The 20,408-nt window shown below is 43.6% G+C and overlaps 1 protein-coding gene across 9 annotated transcripts in view; it reads right to left on the reverse strand.

The window, feature by feature from the left end:
* Positions 1-20,408, reverse strand: part of Lrmda (leucine rich melanocyte differentiation associated) — a 1,020,522-nt gene that overhangs the window by 428,663 nt on the left and 571,451 nt on the right. For all 9 annotated transcript variants that reach the window (XM_058577977.1, XM_058577983.1, XM_058577979.1 and 6 more), the window contains 2 exons: positions 18,916-19,053; positions 8,487-8,604 (listed from right to left, as the gene is read on the reverse strand). In XM_058577977.1, coding sequence (XP_058433960.1) covers positions 8,487-8,604; positions 18,916-19,053 — 256 coding nt within the window. The remainder of the gene's footprint in view (positions 1-8,486; positions 8,605-18,915; positions 19,054-20,408) is intronic.

Here is a 20,408-nt window from a genome sequence, read left to right on the forward strand (position 1 = left end):
ACAGAGAGGCCCAAACCAGCTTCTGACAACTCCCAAGCAGGAGCCAATGACTGTCTAGGAACTCAGATGTGACTAGAGGCTTTGGTGGGAGAAATAGGCAGGAAAATAGGTTCTCTTTGCTTTTCAGTGAAACTTTTAATGGTGAGAGGCACCTTTAAGGGTAGAGATTACTTTTTTAAATGAGAAGAAGCTTTCTTCTTCTGACTATCTGCTCCCTCAATGAGCCTACTGTTTGAAAAAGAAAGTGCCACTGTTTGAGCTCCTACTGCATACTGGCCACGTGTGTCAACTTTTTATTCCCAACTGTGTGAAGACTTTAAACTCTCTTCAAGTTGGATAAACTTGACGTTATCTTACTACTTTACCCTATCCACTGCCTTTGCTTTTGGGTTTAACAACAAAAGTAAATGTTAAGTCTTAGAACATCTATTTCATCACTAATCTCATACGAGTTTTCTTCTATATATTCTGTTTAAAGTTTGCTGTTTTTGTCTATTAATAACAGGCAGTTTGGAAATAATCAGAACTCCAGAGTAGAAAATGGGATCGTGCATTTCTCAAGTTCTCCTTTTTTCTTCGCCATGCACTTACAAACGACATTCACATGTAATCAATGTTTGCTGCAGAATGATGCTCACGATTTTTTCCCCAGTGGCCTGGCAGCTGTGTGGTTGACAACTGCCCTTTCAATACTACAGGCTTCCTTGCCATCTGGGATGCCTGACTGCCCAAAGGTTCAGTTCCTACAATGAGATGTTTCCATAGGCTAGGGGATGAGGGCTTTCTAAAACAGCAACAATCCAGGAAGTTGCAGAGTTCAGAAGTATAGATGACAAGACCCTGGTGCACCTGAGGAGCGGGAACACCAATGCCACCATGATCTTCCTTTTGCTAGTATAAGTCAGTCACCAGTCTTTTTTCTCTGTTCATAGGCAAGTTGCTCCTGCATTTCCAACCCACTTCTCATCTCTGACCTGGAATCATGGGGATGGGGTAGTCAGTGGAGAAAACCTTCTTAAGGATAAGGTGGTGCTCAAGTTAACCAACACACCTGCCACTGGAGAGCAGCTCACTGCCAAGCCCCAAAGTTGCACACAGAACCCAGAGCCACATTAGTTTTAAATGTGAATAACCTCAAATCAGCACTTCAACTAGACTCTCCAAGAGTTTCTTAACAAAGCGTCTTAATTTTCTTTTCCTCTTTCCTTTCAATCTCAAATTTTTAAAATAAGAAGAACCTAAATTGCAAAAGCAAAATGCCAAAAACCCTCTTCCGAAGTGGATCAAAAAAACATCAAGCTGATAATGTGCAGATTACAGACATAATCGGCTATTAAGGCTCCATCTCAGTCATTACCAGCAATCACACAATGGAGGACGTTTCATGGCCCAGTTTAGGAGCCTTAAATTCACTCCTTAAAACAAAGATCACTGATCCCATAGGGGAAAGGATCTTTGGGGTAAGAACATATCAAAGGACACTTTGGAATGTCATGGCCTCATTGCCAGGAGAGTCACTCCTGGATCTCTGGCACCATTGGCTTTCCTCTCCCCTCAGCTCTCAGACCAGCAACTGGTATTGCACAGATTCCCAAAGTGCCAAAGAGGCACTTTCTCTACTCAGAGCAGAGCTGCTCCCTCTGCCCAATACCCAGGAACCCAATCACAGAAGTGCCCAGACTTTCATTCAAATCCAGATCATCTGTTTCCTCATTTATAGATTTAAGGTAAGGGAGAAACTCTGAGACAAAATGGTTAGGTTGTTGGTACAATATTTAGTGAACACTTGGTGTATGCTGGATATTCTAACTAACATCAGGAACATTTCTATGCACCTAATAATGTACCACTAGGCAGCCAGATGACTGTTCGGCTGGACTTGCTATCTTAATTAAACATCCAGAAAGCCTATGGGAATTGAGGCTGTGGCACCAACACTAACTACCACCATCAGCCTCACTGAACCCCAAGTTTTGTATAGAGAAAAGCCCTGATTCAGGTGGCCAGGGAACCATCAGAAGGCAGATATATTGCTAGGATGGCCAGTTAATAGAATGGTCAGGTTTCTGCAGCAACACTGGATTCAAAATCCTAGTGATTCAGCACAAGCATTTCTTCCTTGTGTAGAGAATGGTGGTTGGCCCTAATGGTTTGGCTTCAGGCATGAAGTCAGGTTTGGGTCTGGTCAATGTGTCTCTCATGCTGTGTTCATAGCAAATGTCAGATGTGTGAGAACAGAGAGTAGAAACACATGGTGCTCCACAAAGTCTTGGCCCAGAATTAGCATGCTGTCACTTCCACTCATGTCCTATTGACCAAAAGCATCACACGGCCATGGCCAAGGCCAAGGTCAATGGGACAGGAAAGTATACTCCTCTCTTACAGCAGAAGCCACAGTAAGGACAGAGGGAAAGAAACAATTTTAGGCTAGTAATACTGTCTACCACACGTTTCCCAATTTGGGGGTTCCAGCAGCTGCATGGACTCTTAAATCATTCCCCATGCTTAAAAAGGGCCACTAATGTCCATGACCCTCTTAACAACAGGTCTGTCCAAATATCTTCAGAGAGAAGCAAACACTTCCGAGAACATAAAGGGGAATAGCATGGAGCTGGGCTATGCGGTGCCGTGAAGGTTAATGGCTGCCTTGGAAACTTACAGCATCTTCCCAGGCACTGGACTTCACTGAAAGTGGTGTCCACTCTATGCTCAGCACCTGGTGAGGCCCCAGAGACTTCTGGGAGTGGCTCTCAGAAGCACCTACAGTCCGTGCCACTTTCCCTCCCTCTGTTGTGGATTTCAGTGCTCCATCTCTAGGGCTTTGCCAGGACACTGGAGCCTTGGCGTTCCTGACAGTCCAACCTTGATTTCAGAGGGTTGCTGCTCAAATACAAGGCTACAGGAATTGCTTCCAACGGATATACTCTGAAAGCACTTACTGTAGACAACGGATGTCTTGGTGTTCAAAATAGAGCAATACAAAATCCTAAGTGATTCCCCCTCAAATGAATGTGACAAACTGTGAAGTCAGAAGTAAGGGATGACAAACAAACAAACTGCAAATGTCTGGCTTCTGGAGTGTTTCTAAACATGCCGCCTAAGTATTTCCCCCACCCGCCAAAAAAGAAATTAGTTAAAAATTTCTGTGCTTCAAAATTTACTACACAGTGACTGAATATGGAATCTGAAGGTGTCTCTAGATAAGAAACATCTGTGCAAAAACAGAAGAGAACCATAAAACACTAACATATTCAGGTAGTTAGAAATATCCAGAAAAATAATCAACATTCTTAGTTTCTTTCTGCATGTTGGCACTGTAGAGAACTTTGAACATAGATGGGCTAATTGCCTCTTCAACCGCATGGGCATGTGCTTGCAGTTTACAATGTTTATTTATGGGCAGGCCCTGGCTTTATGTAAAAAATAGAGTAAAGGTTAGTAATTGTAATAAATCTAGAAGCAGTTTCTGATAACCTTTCATGTGCTTGCAATTGGACTGGATGGGGGTAACAAAATATCAAAGACATTCACACTGCAGTTTAGGAAAAAGTAGCACTTAGGAAAGTGTTAGAGTAGGTATTAAAAAATCCAAGTGAATCAAGCCACTAAGTAGTGCTTCTTCAGAATACAGACGAAGCACAGTTGCAGCTAAGATAGGAAAAACCTCATTTTAACTATACACAGACTTGTAGGGGTCCCATCACATTTTCTGAGAAAAGGTATTTGTTATGTTTCAAAGCCCTACTGTGAGCAGTTGAGTTCTGAGGGGAGGAAGACTTGGGGAATGGCCCCTGTGATGGGGAATGGCAACTTCAGATCATGCCTTTGCCTTGACAGAACTGCTCCCCAATGGCAGGGCCAAGTCATAGGGATCATGACAGCCGTAGAATTTCCCATCATAAATAATCTCCAGGTAAATCCTCTGAAAAAAACAAATATACAATTCAGAATCTGTACAAGCTTTCATGATGGATCTCCCAAAGTGCTCTGTCATTCACAGTTCGTTCTTTTGGTGAATACTGACTATGCCTCTGCTACAGGCCAGGCACCGGAAATGAGGGAATGGGGCCCAGTTCCTGCCTTCATGGGGCTAGCATCCCAATGGGTGAGTGGCTTCCTCACCCCATCAAAGAGCTGGCTCCCCTGTGATTCCACTCCCTGTCAGCCTCCTCGGTTGCCTTTTTCATGGACACCCCAAAACACAGACACAGATGGAAGAAAGGGAATTAGGATCTTACTCTAAGAATCAAGCACAGGATGGTGCAGTGTAGTCACAGGAACAGGTAATCTTGGATGCAAATAACTTTCAACTTTTGGTTCATTTAAGGATGAGAGTAAAAGATTTCCAGGAGGTGCACATCACTCTGAAGCATATTCCTTTAGCATATCCTCTTTCTCCCTCTGCTTTCTTCACTTTGCCTCACTCTCCCCCTCTAGCTAGCGGTCGTTCTCTCTCTCTCTCTCTCTCTCTCTCTCTCTCTCTCTCTCTCTCTCTCTCTCACACACACACACACACACACACACACAAATACTCCACCCTTTCAAATACCCAAAGTCATACACACAAATACACAATCTATGCAAAGCTACCCAAATATACTAATCCACACATGATGGAGAACCCAGGCATGCCCACACAAAGGAACATATTTTCAAGGACACATCAACACTCCCAAACATATCTGTTTTCACACCTTACATTCTCTTATATAGGAGAATGGCCACAAAGACAAGCAAAAGCACACATGACAGTCACTTTCTAACATAGGTTGTGATATTCAGGCCAGCTGCCCCCATAGCTGTTCTCCCCACTGTTTCTCTAAGGTTCTGAAGATTAAACAGTTGGTAGCCAACTTTGTATACATGCCTGTAAACAAGAGGGCTCCGCTTTAAATAATTATGTCAAAGAAATGACAACTGTGCTCTTTGCCAGAACAGGGATGAATAATTACAAAGCCAGGACATAATTAAGCAATTCTGACTGTCGGATTTTTGAGCTGTCTCTCTGATGTGCAGGGCTGGTGTGCCTGCCGCCCATGCCCTCCTGGACGGGCCTCTGCACGCCTTTGATCTAGGTTTCCCAGTGCAGCCAGGGTGGGGTCATGGTCTGGTCATTACAGAAGTCTTTCAGGGGGGGCCTCACACTTCTCTGTATCCAGCTGGATGCTCTCTGTGTTGACAATGGTACAATTCAATGGTCAATATTTAACAAGATATAATTTCTTTAAAATTCTGGAAAATGAACAACTCTTAGATGTTGCAGGTCCATTAACTAATCACACACACGTGCCTGCGTGAGACTCCAGGAGAGCCTGTTGTCACATTACCCATCACTTCCTAATGAATGACAACACCTTTCTGTAGAACAACAACAAAAATACAACAAAAGCCAAAAGGCAGCGATGAAGGAAGAACTGTGTCATCGGGAGAGAGAAGAAGAAAGTCCTTGCTCTCAAGTGCCAGGGCCTGCCAGGTGCCAAATCAAACCTTGGTGACACGGGGGTTTATTAGTTCCTGGCTGATTTTGCATTTGCGTTAGCCGAGAACACCCAGCCTGCCGTTCCCTACCTCCGAGGCAAGGGTTGCAACTGGAGAGGCATTTTCCATTCTCCCAAATACTTTATGTCAGGAATAAAATGAAAACAGCTCCCCAAATCACGGCCCCCTTGATCATCCATCAGCACATTCTGCTGAATAAGCACAACAGGCCGCTGCCATCTCCGAAAGGACAGAGCCAACTTGAGATTCAGATTCCTTTAAGAAAAATAGGTCTTTGCCACGTGTGCTCTGCACAGTCTCGGCAACTCACAGGGAGGAAATTGTTCTTCTCTTAGAAGCCGACTCTGGGTGTACACATGCCTCCCTGAGCATACATATGCATATGTGCACAGAGACAGACTGTGGCTATACACACGTGCCTAGGAACAGAGAGAACACACTGTGAAGAGGTGAGGACCAGCCTTTTTCAGGCAATTTATTAATTCAGCAAGGAGCTCTTTCTCTCACTGTGGATCTCTGAAAACAACAGGGAATCTCCTGTCACTCAAGAGGCATGCGGTGTGATGCAAAACCACTAACACTGAATCTGCTTGTGCTCTCCAAGGGGCATGGTGGAAATAGAACACCTAACCAGAAGCCCAAGACCCCAGGTCTGGTCCCAGAGGTGCCTCTTCAGGACTGTAGGGCCTGCTCCCATCGCTGCTTCCTGTCCCAGGTCCCACATCCATGAAATGAGAAAGTCAGCTGAGTGATTTCTAAAGTCCTCTCTGGTTTGGAAGTTATGACACTACAAAAAGGGAACCAGAGGTCTCCACACGTAGATTTTTGTCTCTCTCCTCAAACAATTAACTGGCACTTTTGAAGTTTAGTCAGGATTTTAGGGTCAATCACACAAACATGAGCCAATTCTATAATTGATTAGAAACTAATTGGGAACACTGAAGCTGCTAATGCCTCTGAGAAATAGCTAAAGCCAGATTTGAAGAAACCATTCCCAGTCACTCTCAAAGGCAGGAGAGGATTCCAATTCCCTCCACCCCTATTTTACAGAACAAAAAAAGAAGTCCTACTTTTGTCTGTTTTCTTCATTTAGGTCTTCCTGTGAAGTTTTGTTTGAACAAAGAGATCCACAGGGGGAAATGTTTAGCTCACTGCTCGGGGTAAGAAAACAGCGAGACAGGTCAACTTCAGGGCTAGCAATTCCTAGCCAGGTGACCTGGGGAAGCCCGGCGAACTTCTCTGGGCCTGAGTTCCCTCATCTGAAAGAGGGAGCAAATGGCCCCTCTCTCCTACCTTAACAGGGTTACGTGAAGTTCCACAAACCTATAGACAAAGATCCCTGGAACAGGGTAGGCACACACTGAACACCCCATTCAAGCACAGTGGATGCTCCATTTATTACTCCTCGGATTTCCAATGATAATGTAGAGCTTCCCACGCCAAAGGCAAATGACAGCAGGAGAAATCCTGGTCTCCTCTGTATGGTGTGCACATGAAAGTGGGAAATGTAGGGCAGGCAGGTTAGGACCCAAAATATTACAAAGAGTTCATGTGCTGTACTTCGCTGGAGTCAGCTATCTGTGGAATATTTTCATGGAAGGAAGAAAGGAAGGAAGGAAAGAAAGAAGGGAGGGAGGGAGAGAGGGAAGGAAGGAGGCCAAGAAATAAATTCTTTCATTTGGACAAAATTACAAAAGCTGGAATAACTAAAGGCAGTCATGGGCAATATGTCAAATCTGTGCCTCAATAAGGAGAACTGTTAACACTTTAATAGCTATGAAATGAATCACTCGATTAATTTCCCACATGCTGAAACAGGTAACAATACATTTATCTGCCAGTATTATACCCTCCGTATCATATATTTCCACAACTGTTAGCAATTTTATTCAGCATAACGGGAAATCAGTTGCACCTCATGGATTCAGGGAAGGAAAGTGGCCTGAGGTCTGCTGCCAACTGAGCAACGTGATGGAAGAGGTTTCGTTATTCTGCACTGGTTGGGTTTTGTTTGTTTTTTCTTTCTCCCCCTTAATCACTTGCAAGACATGTACGGAGGGCCATAAGTCAATAAGTGAGGACAAACTAGACCTCTAGGGTTTCTGTGCTGGTGTTTTCAACACACAAACTACAATCTCATGGGAGGTGACTATATAGCTCCATAGAGCTCCAGGGTGTTGATGGTTCTCCAAATGGGTCATCAGAGGTCATTGTGTCCATTCCCCAGACTCTGTTTTCATGAAAGGACCCAAACTCTTCCAAAAGAGATCATTGTACATGCCTTCAAGAAAATATCCATGTGTCTGAACCCAAAACCCCAAGCCTAATCTCCCCTGCCTCATAGAAACAGCCATTAGGATGTCATGTACATGGCCTCCCTACAGACTCAGCTGGTAAAGGAAAGGTCAGCAAACTCCATCTGATGACCTCTGGAGAGCTACACATGGTGAGCCCATGCCAGCCCCAGGACATGTCGTCAGAAAGCATCACCTTCTGTGCTAACAGTTTCTCAGGAGCTGCAGAGTTCGCCCCTGTCATGGAAGGAGATCACTCATTGCTAGCTCCCCTTTGGCTGCAAGAAAGAAGAACTTGCTCTGGAGGATCGTAGGGATCCTTCCCACCCCAGAAATAGGCAAATTCCAATGCTTCCTTCTTTCTTAGCTCCAGACCTATAGAGGCCCCACTATGGAAACTTTGGAAGGTGGCCTAAAATGCACCCTCAGATTTCCATCTGAGCTGCATATGGTACTGCTTTATTAGTTGAGATCATTTTATAAATAAGGCCCCCTTACACTGGATCCCAGGGAGACCCAATGTATATCCAACGCCATTTCACATTTGGCCCAAAGTACATGGATGGATGAATCCCTGGTGTGAGATCCAGCCTGCATTCTAAACTCACAGGAGGATGTTATTCCATGCTCTGGAGGGTGACCAGTGCCCTGATATATAAATCCCTCATGAAGAACAGTGAGTAGGTAGCTCACCTTGGGCTTCACCACCTTCATGAAGGCCCCTCTGACCAATGCCTCTTTTCTTTCTTGTCTGGTTACTTTCCGGGCATCCAGAAACTTCAAGTTAGGCAGCTTGTGCAGAACAAAGCATCTGGAAGAGAAGAGTCAGAAAGGACTCAGGAAGGGAGGGGGCTAAGACTCCAGAACCAGGCAATTAGAACCAGAACCAGCCTTAGGAATCTACCAGTATGTCTTCAGTGATTTAGATCTCAGCTGCTAAATCACCTCTCATCTTTCACAAAGTATGAACAATCATTCAAATAGTTCTATCTTAGAAACAAGACAATTTAAGAGACACACGGTAATGACTGTATTTCACTTGAAGGTAGACACACGCCCCTTACCTGAATCAGCCATTAGGACCTTATCAATATACTCCCCTTCTTTCATTCTGGAAAGTGAACCCAGCTGCTTGCTGCACAGGGAGCTCCCAGTAAAATCAAGCTACACCTTGATTGTACCATTTATGTCACCACCTTTGCTGAGAGTCCTCTGCATCAGTCTCATCTCTGAGACGATAACATGTCTTAAATGTGGAGCTCAGACACAAGACCTTTATTTTCCATCCAGACAATCAACAAGAATGTAATAACCAGGACAGCCATGGGAAAAGTAAGGAACAGGTGCAGATGAGAAATGCTTCCTCAAGGACACAGACAGGGATCCTGAGGACATTTGCTCTCATCATCACTGGGTTATAGCCACACTGGCACTACGAAGATTATCAAGGAGAAGCAAGGAGAGTTGCTTTCAAGAGGATATTAATAGCCCAACAACTGCTTGGTGGCCTCTCTTCCCTTTGCAAAGATGCTTTGGTATTCATTATGGACTGCAGGAATAAGCCAGTGGCAATGTGGGTGATGAACTCTCCTTAAGTGATATAGGTAGGGAGTTTACAAGAAGATAGAATCTAGACACCTGTCTATACTTTTCCCACATCAATGAGTTACCAAACCAGATGCTTTCCATCAAGTTCCCACGCTCCATCAATCAAACAAGCAAGTGTTTAGACTCTATCCTGCTTAAGTAGAAGAGGTGAGTAGCCAAGTCAAGAGCAATGGATTAGCTCCAAAGGAATCTGTCACTTCCTTTCTGCACCAACCACCTCAGTACTCACCCATCATCAAGCTACAACCTCCACAAAAGTTACTTCTTCACCTCTAGCCCACATCCCTTTCTTCTCCCTCAGCTTTCCTAGAATACACTGTCAATACCATACTTCTTATTTTCTTGGTGTTCATTGATGTCCTTACCCAAACTATAAGCTTCTTGAAGGCAGGGACAAATTTCTTTGTTTACCCTCACCATCTCTTAAAAACTCACATTTGAACAGATTCATTAACATAACCCTTCATCCTAGTTTCCATATATTTCTTGAGCATCTACTATGTGCCAGGTGCTAGCTATAAGGAGGAGATAATGATATGGTTCCCGCTATCAAAGAGGTTTTTAGTGTAATGGGGAAGATAAATTCATACAGAGAAATGAGAAATCAATGTAGCTAAGTGCCAGAGAGTATAACCAGAGCAGTTATGGGAGACAAAGAGGCCTGCAATATTCTCTGAATAACTGAAATCTAAGGGGGAAAGAAGGGACAGAAAATCTCAAACAGACTTCAAAGAACCAAATCCACAAGCACTTAGCCTTTTGGAAGCAGAGTTGCCTGGGGTATGCAATGAGCCTGGGGTTCCCAGAGTCACTGCCCACCTTCTCAAGGTGATCCTGTCTCCAAGTGCCCTTCATATATTTGTCCAGATTAAAGACCTGAGGGATCACTCAAAAGCCAGAAATAACAGTTTAAAAGCCTCCAGTGACAGCCTTCATGTTCCTCATTGTCCAAGTCAGAACAGCACAAAACTTCTTTGGGGAGGCTTTTCCTCTGGTGCACTGTCCACCCCAAAGCCTGAGGGCCTGGACTCCCTCCTTCCTGTTTTCTCTCTGGCCTCCATCTATCACCCCCTTTCCTGTCTCTCCCTAAGCCTCTCTCTCTCCAAATGCCCCCCTAACCGCCTCCAAAATCAGGAAAGTATGCCCAAGGGCCCCAATGTCCTCTCTCTTCCTCAGTAGAATCCCCACTGGCCTCACACTGTCAGAGAAAACTTCCATCTTCTGCTTGTAGAGGCAAAGTCTCGATGACAACAGAGTCTTTCAAATAAAGACATGTACAGACAGCAACAATATGTCAGGAGTGACGCTCCAAGGAGTAAAGACACCCACTAAATGTAGGGTGGGAAAAGATGAATATTCAGGTGAAGAAAACATCAGTATTAGAAAATCAGCCAATGTTTAATGATGGAGTGAAAGATGCCTTCACGGGGCTGGCAGGAACCTCGATGACAACAGACCGCACATTGTCATTTCGCCTCACTTTGGATCACAGCCCTGAAATCAAAGGAGAAAGACAGAGAGAGGTGCTGGCTTTTAAGCTAGTTAGAAATTTTAGATGACAAAGAGCTGCTGTTTTCTGAGTGCTCTTCTCAAACAAGGGAAGAGACAGCCCATGTCGCAGGCTGCCAGTCACCCCCGGAGCTCAGGGTGAGTGGACTCCCACCTCGTGGGGCCAGACTGGGCTTCCAGGGGGTCGCTGCTCAGAGAGGTCTGGGGACACTGGGGAGACTCACTGCCAAGAGTAGGGTGTGAGGCTCAGCCCAGGGTGCAAAGTGCCTCTGCTAGAGGTGCCTTCTTCCATTCACTCACACAGTCAACAAATAATTATAGAGCAGCTACCACCTGCCAGGAGCTGCTGAGGAAAAAAAAAAGTGATGAACACAACAGAAGGTTTCTGCTCTCAATGAGCTTATGTTCTAGCACAGCAGTTCTCGACTTTGAGCAGGCATCAGCAGCCCCTGGAGGCTTGTTAAAACACACGTTGCTGCACCCCATCCCCAGAGTTTCTGATTCAGGAGGTTTGGAGTGGGGCCTGGAATTTATGTTTCTAATAAGTTCCCAGGTGATGCTGCTACTGCTGTCCTGCTGAGCACCAATGTCCTCGTGAAAATAACAGCATGGGAATTATGAGCATGGTGAGACGGCCCGCGGTCTCCTTCCCAGGTCCCGCTAGCAATCCACCCTGGCCCAGTGTCTGTGGTTCGCACAGCTCAGACAGTGGCCTGGTCTACCACCTCCTCCTGCCCCATGATGGCTCAGCTCTGGCTCCACACATTATTGCCAAGTGATAAGTCAGTGGGCTTCCTGCCTGCCTGTCCCATCCTGATCTTGGGAGATCTATTTCCCTTTGTTCTGGGTCATGACAGGGTGTCAAAAGGCGCAGCTTCAATCCTGAGTGTAATACAAGTTTGCCATAAAAATACAAGAGAGGATTCCCGAAGCCACAGAATGAAGGCTTTTACAATATCAATTCAACCCTTGTAAATTTAATCCAGGGTTATTTGTTGCACCAAAATCTCTTTACTGTGATGTATTACTTAGTTACTGGGGTTATCACAGCCGTATCCTAAAGTTGCATAGTACATAAAACATTTCAGTTAACAATGCGGGAAGGTTAACTCCCCCAGATAACCTGCAATCACAAGGGCTAGTCCAGATGACGTCCCTCTGTCAGCTTCCAAGAGCTATTGATGGTTCAATCAGTTTGTTTTGAAGGTAAAGTACAACAAAAGGGCAGTAAACTTATTCAGACTGTCAACAGGGGCTATCGGGAATGGGGCTTGCAGGTAAGTAATTCTGGGTGTTTTAAGGCTATTATCAAACAGCAATGGTTGAAGGAAGAGACAGCTACTAATAACACAGAAGGCAGCCATCATAAACCACTTTATGGCAGAAACCTCCGTCTATAAATCCTGCGACACCCGGAGACAGCTTCAGATTTATAAAACTGCTTGTTAAGCCGGGGCACTGCTTAATGAAAAGAGATCCGTCTAAGTTCCAAGTCTCACGTCCAGAGCTCCAGAGGGCGACTCCAATTTTCCTGACCTTCTCAAGGTGGCTGGGGGGAAGCCCCTAGGGCTGGGGTGGTGGGAGTTGGAGCCACTCCTGGCTGTGATATGGAAGGTGAGGTTATCAAAAGGAGAGCAGGGGGCCCTGGGAAGGTGTTTAAACACCCATATGTCTCTGTCTGAAAAGAGATTTCTCAAAAGTGAGAGACCAGCACCCAGAGCTTTCCAGGTACTCTCTCTTTTCATGAAGAATATTCCATTTTTTTAAAGGACTCCTCTAAGGAGAGAGGAAGATTGGAATTGGGAGAAAAGATACATCTGGAAAGCTTTTTGTTTCTCTTTGTTTTGCACCAAAAATCAACTTTTTTTTTTCTGCTCCAGTCCCAGTGCTCTGGCATTTTTCACGTAGACCTCAAAGAGAGAGAGAGATGATCTTTCCTCCTACCACAACTTACTACCCCAGGAAGAGAGTATAGTCACAGAAAAACCGTGATGGGTCTCCAGTGTCTGCAGTATTTAGTGGGGATGGCCACCATGTTTCTTTCTCTGACATTCTATTCAAGAAATACCAAATTTCCAGGTGTTTTTTTTTATTTGTTTGTTTTCCCTCTGGTATTGAGAATTGAATTCACTGGACTACATTCCCAGGCCTTTTAAAAATTGTTTTTAAATTTTAAGACAGGGTCTCTCCATGTTGCTGAGGGTCTTGCTAAGTTGCTGAGGCTGGCCTCCAACTCATAATCTTTCTGGCCCAGCCTCCCCAGTCTCTGGGATTACAGGTATGTGTCACCACACCCAGCTCTAAGCTTCTAGCTCTTACAGGGGCCAGGCTTGGGGTTCCTGGGCACATGTTCTATTTTTTCCCACTTACGGCATCCTACACTTCCCCTTGCACAGTGAATTGGGAGACAGAGCAGAAGCTACAAATGCACAACCTGGGCTCCAAAAGGCAGCCACAGGGGACCCAACAACTGTTTCTAACCCTTCACAAAGCACAACAGAACTGGGCAAGGATGCTAGCAAAATGTGGCACTTCTTTGCTGCTGTCTTAACGACATCCACTCCATTTAGTAACACAGGCTATCTCCTTCTGATCAAAAGCACTGATCAGCCGCTAAATATGTCTCATTAATAAAAGAAAAAGTGTTAGCAATGGCTTATATGCTGCTTATTTGAAAGACCAAGGCTTTTGAAAGGGGGAGAAAATTAAAAGGAGGGAAGACCTTCATAATGAGAAACTTGGGGCCAACAGGGCACAGGAAAGAGCCCAGGCAGTGATCTTATTTTGCTGGGTGATCTTGGTTCTGTTTCTGTGGCCTTCCAGAGCCTCAGTTTCCCTATCTGCACCATGGAGGGTTGGGCCAAATGACATGCAAGCCTCCTTTGAACCTTACCTTGCTTAAAGTCTACATGCCTCAGAATTGATTTACAATAAATACATTCATACTATCCCATCTTGTTACACCAATTTCCTTATATAACCACCTCCCCCCACGCCTCCAGGTATAGGGTGGTGAGAAAAAGCCAATAAAGACCAAGAAGTAATGAACAAACACTGTGAGTGGAATAGCTCCAGATGCTCAGAGAGATGACAATGATCTCACTCTAATGAGCCGAGGTGAGCTCACCTACAGCATTAATGAATGCCTGACAACTGGCAAAGGCCAGCTGATTTCCCTCACAGTTCACCGGCAGCATGTTTGAAGTCTCTGTGCAAACAATACACCCACAGGACAGTCCAAGGCCCTCTACAGAGGGTAACCGGCAATTACTCTGTGGGCTTCTGTCACTTTGATCTCTGGGTCGTGACCTTTGCTTTCTTGTGATCTTCAAAGCCCAGATTGTAGATTAGCTGGAGAATGCTAACTGGGTTGTGTAAGCCACAAGTTTTACAGCTCCCTACTCGGTGGGAAATGGTGGCAGCCCAGGACTGCCTGCAGATGGTAGAGACTCCCTCCCTCCCTCCCTTGGGCTGAGTGCTACAGACATTGGGCAGGCCCCAGGGCTGCTCCCTACTGGGGAACAAAGAAAGGGTGTCACATTCTAAATAATTTAAAGTTGTAAGGAATACAGAGGGATGTGCCGGGGATGGGGGAGGAAGGAGAGGCTCGACCTGTGATGGGCAGTAGCAGGAGAGAATTCATGACAAAGGTTCAGTGAACAGAAGGGAGTTGGGAGCCACGAGCCTAACCCCCTTGTTTGAAATGTGAAGTCCAGCACTTGTGGACTATTGACCTTCGGGCCATTGTTCTTTCTGCAGAAAAGAAAGAAGGAAGAAGAGGGCTGAAAGAGAAGATAAGCAATAGCACTCAAGCTTCCCATACTTGATTCCTTACTGTGTCTGGTGTTGGGAGTCCACAGAGGCCTCACGTGGTTTCTTAGCACCTTGGTGGTCCAGGCCTAGATGATTTGCCTCATCGCTCTCTTCCTGCCCCAATCTCGAAGGCTGCTGTGACCACCTTCACTTCTATTCAATATTCATCCCCAAACAACAGCACTGTGTCCACACAGCAAAGCACGGGGCAGGCTTAAGCTCTATAGTAACGTGGCAATGGACATTTCTCAGCCATGAACTATGATGAATGGCAAAGGGAACCCCCAGGCACGGTTTCGCTCCTGCCCCCAGCAGGGCCAGGGCTCTACTCAACAACTCAGCAGTATGTTCATGCTCACATAGAAATTTAATGAGCCTGTTTTACTGTGGGGATGTGTGCCAAGAAAATCCAACTGGGTGCACAGGGGGTAAGTGAGGAAGCCAGAAGGGTGGGCTAGGGGGAGGGGAGGAAAGACTTGACAGAAACCCGAGGATCTGTGATGCCATTTCCAATTGCTACATAAATCTAGTCACTTCCCATTTCTGGTCCAGTGGTTGGCCACAATGTGACCTAAAACTGGGCTGACCCCTTTGAAATCAACATCTACCATGGAAATGAAACAACAGACACACTTGTTTTGATGTATGGCTGGGTGACATATTATAAATATTACATCACATAACCACAGAGGATGCCAATCAATAAGAAATTTTTTTAGACAGCACTAAATGAACCATGGGTTCTTGCTTCTGAATACATTCCTTTAAGGCTCCTACTATTGCTTAAATGATTAATAGAAGACATATTGTCAGAAAATGTACTTAAAGTGAAAAACAGTAAACTGTAGAAATATCATTCATTTTTAAGCAATTTTCTAGTGAAAAATGTCACATAAATTTACATAGAGGCTTCACTATTAGACTGTGGGTAACAGTGAGAAAGAAGGTAGACTTCACACTTTGTGGATGAAGAGCTGGGAAATATTTTACCAAAAGAAGAAGAAAAAAAAACAGCAGCTGCATTGCTTTGTATAAATGCAAATGCCACAGGAACTCTGAATTCAAAAGTCGTATTGTGAAACCCTAAAATTTCTCAGGGGCAAATGGAGCACAAACTCCAGAATAAATAAATCAGAGCGGCTCACAGGCCACAAAAATGGAACTGCATCATGCACACATTTCTCTCTTCCACATCCAAGGGCGAGTGCTTATCAAATCAACAATGAAAAATAAAAATAAATAAACAAATGAATAAAAAACTTAAATGGGCTGGAGAATCGACCTACCATTCCACTCTGCAATCAGATGCTGTGCAGTGAATGTGCAACCCCGTGGACTCGCATTTAACATTCCCTCTGCTGTTTTTAGTTACTGCTTCTCTCAGAGTGTAAGCATCTTGCCATTGTTATGGGTGATGTATGGATTTTCTAAGGTAACTTTTGACCAGATGTGATTTTGGCTGCATATAAGCTCTAAGATCCAGCCCCTCATGGCAACTTTACCATATGTGAATTAACAGCCAGCCTTTCCAGTCCCATCCCTCAAGTACTTCTAGGGAAACAGATCAGGGATGGAGAGGACAGGCATGGAGGGTGCCCAGGCTAGCCCGTGAGAAAGAGTACTCACATAGAATCAAGCCCTCCCCAAAGAATCATGACCCATAACCAGGACTTGGGTTGAGTCCGAATGACAGTCTCTTGCTTGTTAAGTGTCTTTGACACACCCAAATGGATCTGATCCCAAGTGGCAGTGGGCATCTAAGGTACCCAAAAGTCCCTGCCTCTACCTATAAATATTCAGCTCCTAAGCAGAAAAGGAAATTTCAAACTGTCTCCTGCAGTTACAAAGGCCCTTTTCCATGTTCACCACTACATTGGGTGTTGATGAGGATTTAGAAGAAAGGAAGAAAGCCTGTACCCACTGGAAGCTATTCTCTACATGTTCAAGTACATATAATAGTGAGGGAAATACATGAGGGAATCTTTGAAATGATGTGAGATGGTAAAGGACAATGGCAGCCGCTTGAGAGCAGAGTGTCTCAGAATGCTAGAGCCAATTAAACATCAGCATTCCCAGTGGAGGGTTCTATTGGATTTGCCACCAAATGAATGAGAATGCCTTAGATGACTCAAAGGCCATTAAGGAACCACAGATCAAAATGGTCCTCGGCATTTTAAAGGTCCCCAGTGCCAAAAATGGACCTCACGTCAGATCTTCTGATCTGACCTCTTACACTACACTATGGGTCTTCACCTTTTGCTTATATGACTAGTTACAATAACAAAATAATAGTATTAGCTTTTTAATTTTTTTTTCATTTTACAACCTTATTTGCCTCTGTTTGAGATCACACCAAATAGGATGGAACTGAAAACTTCCCTTGTGCTGCGTCTCTCATTCTGGGAAAAATAAATAAAAAAATGCTTGCCTGAAGTTAGAGCTACACATAATTTTTGATTCCATGAATGAATGAATGAATGAATGAATGAACATGTATGGATATGGACACATAGACTCATATCAGACTCATATAAGTGAGCACATACATACACACATACATATTTAAATTTTGTTAGGTTATTTTATAAAATTAGTAAAATCTGGGGAAAAATATTAGAGAACAAATGATAATTTCCCAGTGTTTGGTTTAATAAAAATTCTTACTTGGGAAAATTTGGTGGGCTCTCTTGACCCTCCAAGATACATCTATAAGAAGATTGGATAAGTTTTAAGTGACCCCTTTACACCTGAAATCAGGCTACTAAATACTTCAAAATTGCTAAGAGGGTTCCAGAAGTGAATTAAGTTCTACGTGATTAAACAACTTAAAGTGATGATTCAGAAATGTGTTAAGTATTTACCTTCTGTACATTAACCATACTTGTAGCAGAATTCATGTTCAGATGTATAGTATCACATTCCAAATGAAAATCTTCATGATGGAGAAAGATTTACTACATTTTTTTTTAAAGTAGGGTTAGAGTTTTATTCTAAGATAATTTAAGGATAGACTAAGACCTCTCCAAAATTAAACATGAAACCTAGAAAATGAAGTTAACAGTACAAAATTCTTCTGTATAAAGAAATAGAACTGAATTTATGCTGCAGCCTAATCTACTTATATGTGTATGTATTTTTAAAAATCTTCAATGTTCAATAGCCTTAGTATTTCTTCAGCATTCCCTTTATTCAAAATGAATGTCCCCACTACACTACATTCCTCCATGCATCGCCACAGATTGTTATATAAGTTCCAAAAGAACAAGTTCCTCTCAAATCTTTATGTTCTTTCTCTAGCCTTTCCAAATCTATCTCCCCTACCCACCTTCCTCTCACATTAACTCAGGTGGTAAATTAATGAGAGCCTATTTCATGATGGAGAGAGAAGCTACATATACAAAAGATCATTAAAATATTTATAAAGCAATAATCAAGAATGAGAGCACATTGAGTTTAAAATGAGGAGGTAACAAAATGAATTCAGTAAAACAGATAAGATTAAGATAATTTTCCTAAGAGAGGTGATTTGGATCAGGGATTTCAAAGCAGTTGGTTTATGAAAACAGAGAATAAAGAGAAGCATTCTTACTTGGAGCCCAGCAAAGTAAACTCTGATGCCTAATTTTAGAGAGGAGCAATATGGGCCTGTAGGACTTCCTTTTGGAATTGTACATGAGCTCCCTAAGCTTTGGAGAGGTTTCTCTCCAAAAAGTGATCACAGAAAGACCTTACAATATAGAGGAGAGGTTAGCACACTACAGGCCCTGGGTCAAATCTGGCCTATTGCTTTTTTTTTTTTTTTTTTTTAAACAAGTAAAGTTTTATTGAAACAGAGTCAAGCCCATTTATTTTACAAATTATTTATGGCTACCTCTTTCTGAAACATCAGAGCTGAATAACTGCAATAGAATCCACATGACTTACAAAACCTAAAATACGTATTATTTGGCCCTTATTAAAAAAAAAAAAAAGTTTGTCAACCCCTGACCTAGAGCACCCAATGGCTTGCATCCTTCCTGGCTCCTGTGACCTCAACAAAGGGAGACAGTGGCTTTAGTTTTCCAAAAGGAAGAAATTAAACACTGTCATGGGAAGTCCACTGATATTTACCAAACATCAGCTACCCACCTCACAGTATGATGTCATCCACCAAAGGCACTATTTTCCCTGTCTCCCACCGTAAGACACTTACCTGTATCGCTTGTAGTCTTCCTCATCCTTTTCCAAGCTGACCAGCTCATTGGGACATGCAACATTACCCAGCAGGCTGAGGTATTCCAGAGCTGGCGTCACTTCTGCCAGGTGATCGAGCAGACGCTCCAAGTCAGTGATGTGACAAAGGTTAAGGATCTTAGTCCAGGTAGACAAAGGGCTTAGCAAGGAGCATTGGGCATAAGTGGCAGGCGCAGCCTAGCAACTGACATTTTGATTCTGCTCCTATGTGATGACTGAGCTGTGGGTGGAGGGCAGTGCTAAGTGTTCACTCCCACTATTGGAAACATGACCCAAACTTTCTCTGCATAAGTCACACCAAGTCCAGGTCACTTGAGGAAGAATACATGAACTTAAGTTTCATCACACTTTTCTTTTCACTGTAGCTTTCTTTTCTTCTTTAAATATTTTGTTTTTTTAGTCATAGCTGGACACAATACCTTTATTTTAAAATTTATTTATTTATTTTATGTGGTGCTGAGGATCAAACCCAGTGCCTCACACATGCTAGGCGAGCTCTCTACCACTGATCTACAACCCCAGCCCCTGTAGTTTTCTTTAAATGATTTAAAAAACATATTTCATATAGAAAAACATTATGCAATATGCAAATCTATAAAACTTATATTCTCTTTTAGTAGAAACAATTTATCATTGAAACAAATGGAAACAGCATGGATGCAAAGAGGGACTGGCCCCTCTTCTGATCTGAGAGTCTGTAGGGAAGCTAAGCTTTGCTCAGTGACCTTGTTGATGGCAATAAGGCATTGCGTTGGGGTAAAGGGGAACAAAGGAGGAAAAGACAAGAGTAATTTAGGATAGGTTTCATCCAACCAAGCAGGTCAAAATACATTTCCTGAAACTCTGCTCTAATTTTATATTCAATGAAGATTATACAAGAGAAAAGACAGAGGAGGTGCATGGTGGTGAGATTATTCCATGATCCTTCCCCAAGTGGGATTCACTGTCGAATCAAGACAAATACTGAGATCTTCCAAACCAAATGTGCAAGAGTCGTAGATGCATGAAATCACAGCTATTGGAAAGGACTTAACCTAGTCCAGATATCAGCTCCTGGCTTTAGCCACACACTTATGAGCTGAGCCCTGGGCAAGGTGATGACTAGAGGGACTGTGAGTGGAGGCCATGATTAGCAGGAGCATAAGATGAGACAAAATCAGTAGACACAATGGTTCTTGCGAGGGAATGGCAGCAGAGCACACAGGGACTACCACATAAAAGCAGAGGCCACACATAAGAGTCAAAGCCTCAGAGTGTAATTTCAAAAAGTAAGGTCCAGTTGACTCTAGGAGAAGAAGGTAACATCCAAAAAGGCTACTTAATCCCTGTCAGTATACTATGGAATCCTGGGATATTAACCAGATTTTCTTATACTTTGCTTCAACTTGTCAGAGAAGAATGAACTCCCCATTTAAGTCATGTCTGATTCCATCCCTAACACACTTGCCAAAG

This window comes from Marmota monax, unplaced genomic scaffold, assembly GCF_021218885.2.
Source record: "Marmota monax isolate L192 unplaced genomic scaffold, Marmota_monax_Labrador192_F-V1.1 WCK01_AAM20220418_F8-fsc00019, whole genome shotgun sequence".
NCBI lineage: Eukaryota > Metazoa > Chordata > Mammalia > Rodentia > Sciuridae > Marmota > Marmota monax.